The following is a 13,455-nucleotide window of genomic DNA, read 5'->3' on the forward strand; positions in this document are numbered from 1 at the left end:
GTCGGACCGGTGACCGGCAGAGGGTGGTGTGTGTGCTGGACAGAGGTGGCTGAGGTCTCCCGGTGGGTGGGAGTGGGGTGCTGCAGTGGGAGGACGCCGGTAGGAGAGGGGAGTGTGAGGGGAGTGAGGAGGGTGAGGGAGTTAGGTGTGGGAAGCGGGGAGTGAAGAGTTGCACCACCGCCCACCGCCTCACAACCGTTAACCGCCCACCGCCCACCACTGCAGTCGAAACAAAAGGATACCGGACGGAGACAAAAGGTCAGTGATCTCAACAAAAGACAGCTGGAGGGATGGGAAGGCGTCGATTGGCACCTATCATAATGCCATGCTTGGTTTAAAGTGTGTAGCGTGACTCAGGTGTATTGTATATAGCTAATTGAGGTGCCATACGAGGCGCTGTAGCAGTGGTCATGTGCACGTAATGTTGATTGGAATGATGCTTGGAGCTTATGACTCCCGAATTCCCTGGTCCTCGGCGACAAATCTTTTGAATACCCGCCGTTCTGCAGAAATAATGTCAATAAGTTCAGATGTGTTTGATTCGTGACTGAAATTTTTGAAAATAACTTGAAATTGATGCGATAACCGTTTATTTACATAAAACAGACGTCCTAGTACGAAGCAACAATAACATTTGAGTATTAATTTATGGCTGTTTACGCTCAATTATAAGCATTTGTTGTGTATCCCAAAACAACTACGCTAGCTTTTGACACCGCTACCCTTTCTAGCTCGCCACGGAGGCTTGCCGACTCGCGAGTCGGCGAGCAAGCATAACCGTTTTACTTTATCACCATTTCACAAATTGGCCATCGCGACGTTGACATATGCCCGTTTTGACCAAAGTCTGGGCGGAGCTGCCTGCATATGACCTCGCCTCCGGTCACGTTCTGTGAGTTATTATTCCCGTCAACTTAAATCCCGCGCCCCGATTTAGCTACAGAAGATCTGACGCCTGCTGACTATGCAGAATAGGGCCGTTCAACTTTGTGACGTTAAGCCTCCCCTGCTCAAGTGAGTGGCGACAGCATACATAATACTCCATACAAATTTAGACGGGGTGAATTGCAGACGACGATGAGACCATGTTTGAGTCTCAGTCGGGCCTCTCTGTGTCAACCCTGTCCATAGTGTTATGTACCGAATATACATTAGAGCACTTCACGGATAGGCTTTTTAGGATCCGGCCCGGCCCATATCCGGCAAGTCATATCCAGATCCGCCCATTATCCGCCTTTCTTTGAATATCAGAATCCGGCGCACCCATGGCCCGTATTGCAGCCAAACTTCCAAAAAATATCCGTAATAATCCGTTTCACCAATAACTGGTTTCACCCAAAACTGGACTAACAAATTCAATCTAAGGGACCAGACAGCCATACAAGTCTTGTGACAAGTGAGTGTCATAAAATGATGCCTATTACTTTAATCAAACCTCTGCTGCCGCTTAACACATTAGGCTAATTTTTAACTTCAATGTTGAATGTTAAAATTTTGATCCGTTTTGATCCGGGTTCAACCTTCAATTCCCAAATCCGGCCCGCCCATATCCGTTCTTTTTTAACAAATTTAGAATCCAATCCTATCCGGTCCGCGGATTTATCCGTGGATAACGGATTTATCCGGCCCATGAAGTGCTCTAATATACATAAATGTATGTAGATGTGCGCTCACAATACGTAATGTTAGCTTAAAGTGGTTAGCCAGGCCCTCAACGTGCTTTTACCTGATCCCCGGTCAGCGGCGGTTGATGCAACCACCTTAGTTTTATTTCATCGCGGCTCACGTAAAAGGTAGAATTCCTGGCACCCAAAGATTTATTAGATAGATATTAAAAACAAAGAATGCTTTGGCTTCACGCGATGACTTCGGATTGGTCAATGTCTATGCATCAGGGTTGTGCTCGACTAAAAAAATTGCCGACTCGACTCATCATTCAACTTCAGAAAGCCCTGACTCAACTCTGACTCAAACAAGGAGCTATTTTTCCCTTGACTCGACTCATGACTCAAGCGGCTCAATGAAAATATGAGTCGACTCAAACTTGACTCAAATTTTTGTTGAGTCAAGTGAGTTGACTCAAAATTGACTCAGATAAAAAAGTTGTTGAGCGGGGAGGGGAGGGTGAAAAATAATCGGGCAGCAGGGCCAGGGCTAATTGTTGTATTAACCCGCGCCCCACTGGGGGGGGGGGGGCTATTTATAACCCACCCTCCCGTTTTTCTGCAATACCTAACTTCCAAACCGCTTGACGTATCGACGCCAAACTCAAAATTTGAACTTCGTAGCTACCATAGGTCGGCCGGAAATGACGTCAGAGTGACGTCATGCTCGGCCGATTTCGACGCAAAACATTGAACCACGGCAATCGCTCCCAAGGGCTCAGTTTTTTAAGCTAGATCCAATTTCTTTGCATGAGAGGACTCAGAATAGATTGCGCTATCATACTGCTATCTCGGATTTTCAAAATTTTGAAAATTTCGAAAATTTTATATAATAAAATTCAAAATTGACATTTTTACATTTTTTCAAAAAGTTTTTGACTTTTCGAAAAAAAAAATCGGAATATATGTGATAGAACGCGTTATTATGACTAACTCTAGCAAGTTTTAGCTAAATGTCTTCAAAAATGATCAAGTTATACGCATTATTGCAAAAAAATTCACAATTATTAATTTTTCAAATCAATTTTTCACCACGTATTTGACATCGTACGCTATGTAATATAAATAGCACCATCGTGTTCCTGAGCTCAAACTGCATCCAATAGACACCTTTTCTGTTGAAAAATTATAACTTCAAAATTTGACCTTTTTTTACCTGAAAGTGACCTGACCTAAGCTAAATTCGACTCAAAATGACCTCGAATGACACAGACGACTTCAAATTCGAAATCTTTGGCCTAAATGGACCATAAAACATGTGTCACGTGACCGACGCATGATATAATATTTTCGTGACCTGTGATGACCTGACCTTGACCTGAAAATCAAAGTTCAAGTTTGGTACCCTCAGGGTGTCTAGAGCATCTGTTCACGAGTGTGTGAACCAAAAATGAGCCTGATCTGACTTGTAAGACGGCGGCCAGAGCCCAAAACGTGAACAAGCCAAAATGCTAATAATTTTCACTTTGACCTGACCTGTGACGTCATCGGTGACCTCGAGGTCAATGAAATTAGGTTTCGCTCGACAGTTTTTCAGGGGCTATCAAACGCCGTTTGAATTTTGACGATCGGCCCAGTAGTTTCGGAGTTAGGAGGGGGGGCTATGAATAGCCCCCCCCCCCCCCCCAGTAGGGCGTGTTATACGCAGACCCCAGTGGGGCGCGGGTTAAGGCTTATTTTTTTTCGCTTCAATGTATCCTAATTTTCATGCCCATAAGTGTTACACGTGAATCAGGCTGCTAAGCCCGACCTCAAAATCCTTATAGTAAGATTCGGCACGTTAAGGCTGCCGGATGCTGACTTTTCTGGCCAGCACTTATCAGCGACCCCGGTACGGTACGGTAAGAGTTGTGCGGACAACTAATCAATTGTGCGTGTCAGAAAGACAGAGGTGACCTTCAACCAGTCCACTTCTATTCCCATCAGTATTTCAGCGGGAGTGGGTTTTGCCGACCACATTCGCAGCTGATCGATGATTGGTATCGGAGAACACTTACGAGCTAAATAATCCAATCACAATCAATAACTGACAATAAAAACACTGCAGGTTGATCGCGATAACTGCATGTCTTTAGCTCTTTTGATTCCTAGTCAAACATCAGTATATCGACATCGAGCAGCACTGAATACCTAAGTAACGTTTTCCCGTATAAAGTGCCAGAAAGTAGCCGTAGGCCACAATTAAACTAGCCCTGATAGCTTCTGCTAAATTTGCAGAATATGCTCACTCCTTCCCGACGAAACTAGTACTTTGACCCATTCTGTTCTGTAGAATTCAAGCTGTTACATCTGGCTAGGAAATTTGAAGGCCAGGTGTTAGGACTTTGGAAACGACCAGACACGTGTCATGTAGTGAGCGACAGATGCTTCTGATATCGTGATATCGTTCACCATAGGAGAAGCAAACCAGTCCGCTCTTATACAAGCCTAATTACAGCAACATTTGAGGGCGATATCTTCAAAAAGCCACCAATTCCATGTAGTCATAACAATGGCGGACCCATTCACCCCATCTGGAACGGCTTATGGCAGAGCAGAATCTACAATTGCATCCAATCTGGAGCGCGGCTGCCGATAAACTGTTTGACCTTCGCCGACCATTGCCATGAGGTCCGAGCGGATGGGCTGCGATCAGCGGTGACCGCCGTGTTCCAGCCGTCGGGAGCCGAGGCTGTCGCCCCCTCCCGAGGTCGGCAGATGTCTGTGACCGACCTGTTCGGCTCCATCACCACCGAGACAGTGAACGTCTCCGTACCGACCGAATCGGCGCCGCCAGACGTCGGCTGGTATCTCATCTGTCCGAGCTACGGCAAAATCAACCATGTCTACTTTCAGGTGAGCTGAGCAGAGAGCGATGAGTCAGTGAGCAGTGAGCTCGCCGGCTCGTTGGCGGGTGAGTAATTCATGAAACTGTCACGCTAAATGAGTCTAGTTGGTCGTGTGGTTAACTGAGCAGGCGAGTTAAATGACCCCAGCAGTGAGCTAGGAGTGGAGACTCGCCGGCGATTGAGGTCATTACAGTTTCACGTCGCCCGATAACTGAGCGATACATCACAGTCGAAATGAACAGCTATTTGTATGGATCTCACCAGACTTTCTGATGATCCATCTGCTTAGATTGCATTTTTATTTTATTTTAACCCGCGCGGGGCTGGGGTCTCCAGCCGAACGCGCGTGGCTGGGGGGGGGGGGGGTAAATTTTACCCCCCTGTTATCTCCCGAACTAATGGTCCGATTTGGAAAATTCAAACGCCAATCGAAAGATCTCATCGCGAACAACTAAAAACATGTACTTAATTTTAAGTTTGAGGTCAAGGTCAAGGTCAGGTCAAGGGTACAAATTGCAAGTTCCTACAGTATCGGCCTTGCACCGTAGTTGCCGAAGAATGGAGTCATGGATTGAGACTGATCGCCCAAAACGTGTTCTTAGGCTACCAAGACAATATTCGTTGCATACAATATCATTCAGAGGTCAAGGTCAAGGTCAGGTCAGGTCAGGTCAGGTCACCAAAAACAAAATATAGAAAAGGGCATGTGCGACACATGTTTTATGGGTCATTTTACTCATAGAATTCAATAGGCACACTCAATAAGTGATATGGACTACCTCTGGATGAATTTCAGGTCGAGGTCAGGTCAAGGTCAGGTCAAGTGAGGTCAAATTTTGAAGTTGATTGTTAAGGCCTAAAAAGGTGTCTATCTGATGCAGTTTTTCACGGCGAATCGAATGGTGCTATTTTTGTTTCCGTACGAGGTCTAGAACTTCCAAAAAAGTCATTTTTCAAAAATTTTGTGTGTCGTGACGTCATAAAATTTTGAATAACTCCCACATTTTTGAACCGATTCTTCTAAAACTTGGTATGTAGGTGCAAATAGACCACTTCTCTGACATATATTCCGGTTTTTTCGATACACTCAAAATTTTGGATTTTATAGCAATTTTCCCAAAAAAGTCAGTTTTTTGAAAAAATTTAGGCCAAAATCCAAAATTTTCAAAAAACCGAGATAGCCATTTGATAGACAAAGTAAAATTACGTATATCCTTTTTTGTTACGTCTTGATTCCTTTAAAAATAAAGATGTTAGCGGCGTTTGAACTTTTGCCGTTTTTGAGGCGAAAATGCCGAACATGACGTCACTAAAACGTCAATTTCTCAAAAAAAATTCCGACGGATTTCGCTCAAATTTTCAGGGAACGTGTCAAATTGATGTAAGAAAAGGTACTGAAAGTTTGGCGGCGCTGCGCGCCGCCGTTTTTGAGATATTGCAAAAATTCGCGAGGGGGGGTAAAATTTACCCCCCCCAGCCCCGCGCGGGTTAAACTACATTAATAATTAACGGAAAATACGGGAAGGTAGATAACTTTCGTCACAATCCAATGTTCAGCGTCAATTTCCATATAAAATGTACCTTTATGAAGCGACCAAAGCCAAAAGATTACCACTGGCACACCACCGCTGCAATATAACCCTGTGAGGCGTGGGCACTGTTTACAGCTGGCCAATTTCTTTCTGTTCCTGTCGTACCTGGCGCCGAGCGGCCTCGGCGGGCTGCTCTACCTGCGAGCCACGCTGGCCGTCGGCCTCTTTTTCCTCTGGCTCTGGGGCTACGTCGTGCTCTGCTCGCTGGATACGTTCGCCTGGAACTTTGTCTGCATGTGGATCAACGTCGGGCATGTCATCTACCTGCTGTGGACGCTGCGGCCCATCCGATTTGAGAAGGAACTCGAGCAGGTGAGCCCGGACGGGAGATACAGCGCGGGGACAGAAGGCCGCAGCCAGCTTATATTATTGTTCATAGATGGCGGTAGGTGTCAGCGCCTAATAGATGCTGTACCGCAAGACACGAATATGCGGCCGACACCGAGACGGCTTGCGGCCTTTGTGCGAATGCCTTCCTAAAGACCGGGAAATGGATAAATATTTGTATGTCACGGCTGGACGTTTCTATGCGCATTATCATATTATTTATAAATGTGACCCTCCTGTCTCGCTGTCCTGCGAGGGTTGGCTTTTATCTTCGAGCACGATAGTTTCTAAACCCAGACCTAGTATAGTGGACGGTAGCCCGAGCAACGCTTCTTGAGGGACTGTTGTCCCGTTCTTACCTCATTTTGCTCGTGCTTTGAGAGAAAACTGCACATTGCTCACCATTGTTCAGCACGCCCACCTGCGCTGTTGTTAACTCGCTGTTGTTAACTCGCTGTTCAGTTCTTGCCCCGCACCTCACGCAAGAAGATAAGTTACTGGCGTCATATAACCCTCAGAGGTTGGGCACGCCATCAAACCCAATCATCATCATCATCATCATATAAATGTGACCAGATAACACATATCAAATGGGTTCGTAGTTACTCATACTTCATTTGCCATGAGGTCATAACTGACTTCATTATCCGACAGGACAATTACAGGACATCATTACACGACGTCGTTCGCATCACTCGCCGGGTCACAGCTGACACCCCTCATCCCTCACCCTCCACCAGGTGTACGGCGCCACATTCGCGCCCCTGAACGTGAACCGGCGCCAGTTTCAGCGTGTTCTGCGTTGTATGCGCGCCATCCGCTCCGTCAGCTGCCGAGAGATGATCATTGAAGAGCAGGCCACCCGCGTCGACAGCCTGACCCTCGTCCTCTCTGGACAGTAAGAGATGTTGACAGTAAATGGGTTCATGGGTGATTGTTTGGACCAACGTGGTTTCTGTTAGTCGATCGACGCTTAAATAGCGTTTAGAGACAATTTGTATTGCCAGCCTACTACCGTCAAATTTCAGGAGTTCAGAAAACGGACGCCGCGTCCACATTGGCGTCCACCAGCCTCCACGGAGGGCGTCTATATGCATTTCAATAACTATAAACCATCTCTCACATTCCGCTGGGAGACTGGGTACAGACGAGTGACGCCATTCCATTTCGACAGATTCGTGGTCTCCCAGGGAGGAAAGGCTCTCCACGTGGTGTCGAGAGATCAGTTTCTCGACTCGCCCGAGTGGTTTTCAGTGCTCACCGACGACTATTTCCAGGTGAGAAAATACACCGGATGACGAGTAAGCGCAGACTGCATCAAGTTGCGATAACGTTATATGACGGTATATCGAGCCCGCCAGTTACTCGTAACTTAACCTAGTTAAAGTGAAACTAGTTCCCCAGTAACTAAATGTGCACAATGGAGTCGGACTAACATTGTGCCATGGTGTACCGGCATGCGGAGTGACGTGAAGCCATCAGTTTATTGTCCAACAGTTACGGCCATGCACTATGACTAAGACCCGCTGGTCCTGAGTCATCCATAAAGGAAGCAATACAACATTCGTGATTCGACAAATGATCGCAGTCATGCATTGATGGTAGGTTGAAGAAGTGACCAAAATTTAGATATTAGTGAATACAAATACCTCAGACGCCTGGGCATCATTCTGATTCACCTTCACACATAAATTTGCATTTGTCCCTCCTCAGTCCTCATATTGGCCTTCATACATATACTGACCTTCGCGCCCGTTCCCAGGTCAGTGTGACATCTCTACAGGAGAGTCGAGTACTCGTCTGGCACCGGGACAAGCTCAAACTGAACATCATGGAGGACCAGTTCCTCAAGGCCGTGTTCGATAACGTTTTGGGACGGGACGTCGTCCAGAAACTTTTGCAGGTGAGATCTTGAGCGTAGATAATTCCTAAGAGCGCCTTGAAGGATGTCGTAGAGTTTTCACTGCACTGCATTGGCTTAGCTACAGCATCTGTCTAGGAGGCTACTGTGCAAAGACATAGGCACTGTTTTGCCGCTCTTGTAAAACAGCATCTTCACCTGCACTTTGCTCAGTAGGTACTTATTAGAGAACGTTTTTTGTCTGGATGGGTGCAATCAATAGCAGGATTTTCAACGTCCCTTCACGCTTCTAATTGAAACCCGAGAGTACACTTAACGGAACACCTCTCTACTCTGCTGGAGTGTTCCGGCGGAGGTCAATCTGTTTTTGCTGGAGTGGGAGCGTTAGCTGACCGACGCTGGCCGCGGCGCCACAGGTAACGCAACTCTCACGCGCCGGGCTGGACTAGGGGCGGGCGGCACGGTGCATACAATTTCACAGACTTTGTGGGTAAGCACCGTTTGCAGAACTGCATGCCCGTTTTTCATTCCAACTTCTCCCGTGTCGTTTGTACAATGCATTCCACAAAGAGGAGTGTGTTGTGGCGCTACAGAGTCGTACTGAATGGACTTAGTTTTGCGAAGTGAAAATAATGCAACTGGCAAAGTACTTGACCCATTGCACTATTGCTCTAATTACTAAGCAGCACTATGCATCGCAGTATCCCATGCTCTCAGCTATTGTCTATGCATCGCATCAGCCTTCCCTACAGCCCGCACCTGCACCCGTAGCGAGAGGCATGTGATAGATCGCAGTGGCAGAGAGGCGCGGAGTGCTAAACAGCTCAGGAAAATCGCATACATAGGTACATGACCAAACAGGGTTCGCGACCCAAAGCGAGATGCCAGTGGACAGCGAGCCGCCAAATGTCGGGAAACCGTAACGAACCGTATTAGGTATCCCTTCGAGATCGCTTTTCTTGATCCGCCAATGCAAGCATACGCTTGAGTGCAGGCTATGCAGATAGCGTTTTTAACTTTGGATGTATTGCGCTCTTTCGTACCTTCGTCGTAACTTTGGTTTCTGCATGTCTAAATGACTTACCTACTTATGTTGAGAAACATATTTTGATATTGTCCGAGCCTCAGTCGGTTGATTTGCTGATGTATGCCTGGGAATATTTTTCCAGACGAACGAAAGGAAAAGAAGGCCGATTCATAATAATCTATGAAAAAACGACGTCATTTTATCAATGTTTGTCCAGGATAGCAGCAGACCTGCTGTCATCAATGTTTGGTCAAATTTTCACCCTTGTAGAATCACCAACATTAGCCAGGGAGAAATTAGACAAGGAGCTAGTCCTTGGCTCCAATGGTAAACTCAGTGTGCGTAAGTGTGAGACTGTGTGTGAGTGTCTGAGGGAGGGGAGGGGGTAATCACTGGCATAATCACGGACTCGAAGCGCCGACTGTCTCCGTCAGGTGGACAGGATATTCTCGTCGGGCGGAGGTCTGGTGCCGGGCAGTGGCGAGGCGGCCCGTTTCCTGGACCGCCACTCGACGCTGCTGGGGACTCCGGGGACGAACCGCAGTCCGGTGGAGACCCGCTGCGGTGTGAGGGACGCCGAGAGGATAGGTGAGGAAGGCGGGAGGACAGGCGAGGGACGCGGAGAGGAGAGCAGAGGTGAGGAAAGAAAGAAGAGGTGAGGAACATGGAGAGGATATGTGAGGGACACGGAGAGGATAGGTGAGGAACACGGAGAGGAGAGGCGAGGAACAAGGAGAAGATAGGTGAGGAACACGGAGAGGATAGGTGAGGAACACGGAGAGGAGGGGTGGAGGAATACAGGGAGGATAGGTGAGGAACGAACGAGATACGGTCGGCACAGGTGATGGTCGGACGGGACAGGGCAGACTCAGAAGAGGGAGGAATGAGGATGGAACTTGCGGTGACTTAACCCGCGCCCTGCTGGGGGGTGTTTGAACACCCCCCCCCCCTTGTGGTTTTTCGCGAATATCTCAAAAAGGCGGCGCGGAGCGCCGCCGTTTTTGGTACACCTTATCATACATCAATTCTACACATGTTGTGAAAATTTCAGACCAAGGTCATTCAAGGTCAGGTCACCAGGTCACTTGAAGTGACCTCACCTCATAAAAAGTTTCAATGTCTGTCATAGCTACACCGAGTGACCGATCGCTTTGAAACTTTCAGCGATTGCTAAGAGCAATAGCATGTACAAAATGCATATCTCAGAATTTTGATATCGATGACCTAAGGTCAGGTCAGTTTTGCGACCTCCCCATTATAAGTCAATGGGAGAAAATTGAAATGCGCCTCTTTTGGACGAAAGACATTATAAACACTCCCAAACACCGAATTACAAGTGGTTTAGACACACTGAACATAAAAATGGTGTCCGTGACCCTTGTTTATGCCCTGAGGTCATCTTAGGTCACGAATGGTATCTAGCAGTTTTTCGCAAATAACTTTTGATAGAGGCATGCTAGAGCGATGAAAACGCCTTAGATGTGTTCAGCTCGACGACACGGATCGACTGATATGCAACATGACCCTTTCCGGTCAGGTCATGACCTTGACCTGAGGTCAAATTTTCAAGTTGACCTTTCAAGGTCAAGTTATAGTTCATTCGATGCGTCTTGACGAGAGGAACACGATGCCGGTGAAAGTAAACTCGTACAAGGCTTGGGTCAAAAGTTATTGCAGAAAAACTGTTTCCGAAAAAATCGGCTATTTTTGCAGTTTTTGCCCCCTGCAGGCAAAACCGTTGACGTTAGGTCAAATCTGAGAGAATTACTCAGAAAGGGCGTTAATAGGGCTATCGAATGCGCTTTTCCGCGGCGCTGTAGCTCTATTGGTTCCCGAGTTATGCGTTGGCTTCTTGGAAATTTTCGACATTTTACCTGGAAATCGGCGAAATTTTGCCTTCAATGACCTCTGGTGACCTGACCTTTGACCTGAACAAAAAATTGACTGAAGTGATTTCGTCATTATTTTTTACGCTCTTTCGAACGCCGCTTTCCGCGTATCGCTACGTGGCCCAGGAGCCGAGTTACAAGGGGGGGGGGTGTTCAAACACCCCCCCAGCAGGGCGTGGGAATCCAGGACCCCCAGCCGGGCGCGGGTTAAGTGAGAGTGCATGGTGCGACAGACGGGGCGAGGCGAGCACAGGTGCGTGGCAGAGTGACGAGCTGATGGGACTAGGTGATGAGCTTGAATTAGAACTGCCTCGACGTTCTCTAATTGTGCTTTGCGATTTTGGATTGCAGTAAAAAGTTTATATATGTGTACATGAGATATGCAGTAATAGCACACATGACGGATACTCAAATATAGGAACAAAGACGGATTGGATAAATTAACGGAGCCTCGTGATGAAACGCAATGTTTTAGAACATGTCATCATCTTTTCAGAGGAATATGAGGACCAGACCAGTTGGCGACTTCTTCCGATCGACGAGACGACCAAGAATGGAACGCGTGTGTGAGCATACCACCTGTGAACTGTGACAGAACACATGACCCCCTGTGAGATATAGCACGTGCCACGAGAGTCGGGTGTCCCATGAGCTGGACCAGGTTTCGAGGACCATGAGAGTGACCGACGGCAGCGGACGGTAGACGTGTGTCACTAATCATACCCCCACAGAACGCGAGCTGCCGTCGACCGGTCCATGTGAATTGTACTTTAGGATACCACGGACAGAGTCGCTGCACAATCTTACAGACGTGGTTCACTTCAACCTTATCTCGTCTTCTCAGCACGTTGGCGGTAACGATGCCACCGAAGTTCTGAGCTTGTGATGAGACAATGGATGATACTGCAATGACCATTGACGCAACGGAGTCCACTGGGAACGGTATAAGACTGACAAGAGTTTACTTGAAGTATACTCAGTGATGGTCTTAGATTGGTAAAATGAAATTGCAGTCGCAGAAGTATTCAGCGTATGCAGTTACCGCTAAGTGCTATCTATTGTCTTTGCACTCAAATTCGCATAGTCAATGGTCAGTGTTTAGGTTCAACATAGCGTTGCAATTTCGGTAACCTTCATTCAAGCAAGATGTCATCATAAGTTAACCACAGCGGAAGAATTTGTACGCATAAAGGCATACCCTTGGACCAATGGAGACCAATCCGTAGGCAGGGGCTTTCTCTTCAGAAGTTCCTAAAATCAAACAATCAGTGAGTAAATTCGATAGTGCCTAACCAAACCTAGTTTCAGTTTGTGTCTATGTGACGTTCTACGCTTCAGCTCATGATGACGAGCCCGTTGGCCTGCAAAATGCAGCTGTCTGTGTTTTGTACTGAACGATGGAGCACACCGGTTTGTAATTCATTTGCGATGTTGTGCAGCGTATGTGATCTTTTTACAGCGAATGGTCAACTGTGAGGCACATATCTAAGCTGATAATTGGGATGGGGAGCTACTATCATGCTGTATTTACATGTGAAATGCTCTGACTGGAAACAGTCATGCACTTTGATATTATGACATGATGATTAGTGACTGTTGCTGTCAACATTGATTCATGGTAGTTTGTAGATGAGCTAATAATTAATTACATTGTTCTCCCTTTAACCATTAACATGAATATTATGAAGATGCCTTGCTTAGATTGCACCTGTCATCGCCACATTGCCTGCTGTTAGTCTTGAATCACTTTTTAAACTAGTTGACATCACTATAGCCAAACCCTGTAACGCCACTAGGAGCCCATCGCCAAAAGCGCCCTTCAGGTCAACATTGTGCAGTGGCCATGCGATACCTGTAGTGAGCAAGCACGCTGCCCCAATACCTTGCTTACCTTCACAATAGATACTGGGGCATTCCACGTCAAATCAAACACCGAAATCCGTCATCCCCTTCGATTTTTCTGAAAATTTGTAGGCAGACTGGGCATGGTTCAAAACTGAGTTACGTATAACATTTTCGAAATTTGATAACGTATCGCTGAGATATAGGTCATCGAATATAGCGAAAAATGCCACACATCAATTTTTTAAATGGCTATAACTCTGGTTCCTTTTCTGGTATCAAAATGATATTAACAGGGTCTTATAGGCAATTGATAAGGCTTTGATTTTTAATTATAAAATTAAATTGAAGTGACTTTGAAATGCATTTGACCTTGAATTAAAACAGAAAAATTTAAATAGCAAAAAACACGTCACCTTCGATTT

At 46.6% G+C, this 13,455-nt stretch overlaps 1 protein-coding gene across 1 annotated transcript; it reads left to right on the forward strand.

The window, feature by feature from the left end:
- Nucleotides 1–105: 105 nt before the first annotated feature.
- Nucleotides 106–13,144, forward strand: LOC122380265 (popeye domain-containing protein 3-like). The gene is made up of 8 exons (XM_043363285.1): nt 106–258; nt 4,320–4,499; nt 6,160–6,396; nt 7,152–7,309; nt 7,586–7,688; nt 8,174–8,314; nt 9,734–9,887; nt 11,685–13,144. The coding sequence occupies exons 2-8, from the start codon at nt 4,362–4,364 to the stop codon at nt 11,756–11,758; spliced, it is 1,005 nt and encodes a 334-aa protein (XP_043219220.1). The 5' UTR covers nt 106–258; nt 4,320–4,361; the 3' UTR covers nt 11,759–13,144.
- Nucleotides 13,145–13,455: the final 311 nt, after the last annotated feature.

The sequence above is a fragment of the Amphibalanus amphitrite genome, unplaced genomic scaffold, assembly GCF_019059575.1.
Source record: "Amphibalanus amphitrite isolate SeventyFive unplaced genomic scaffold, NRLGWU_Aamphi_draft 000094F_arrow, whole genome shotgun sequence".
Classification (NCBI taxonomy): Eukaryota; Metazoa; Arthropoda; class Thecostraca; order Balanomorpha; family Balanidae; genus Amphibalanus; species Amphibalanus amphitrite.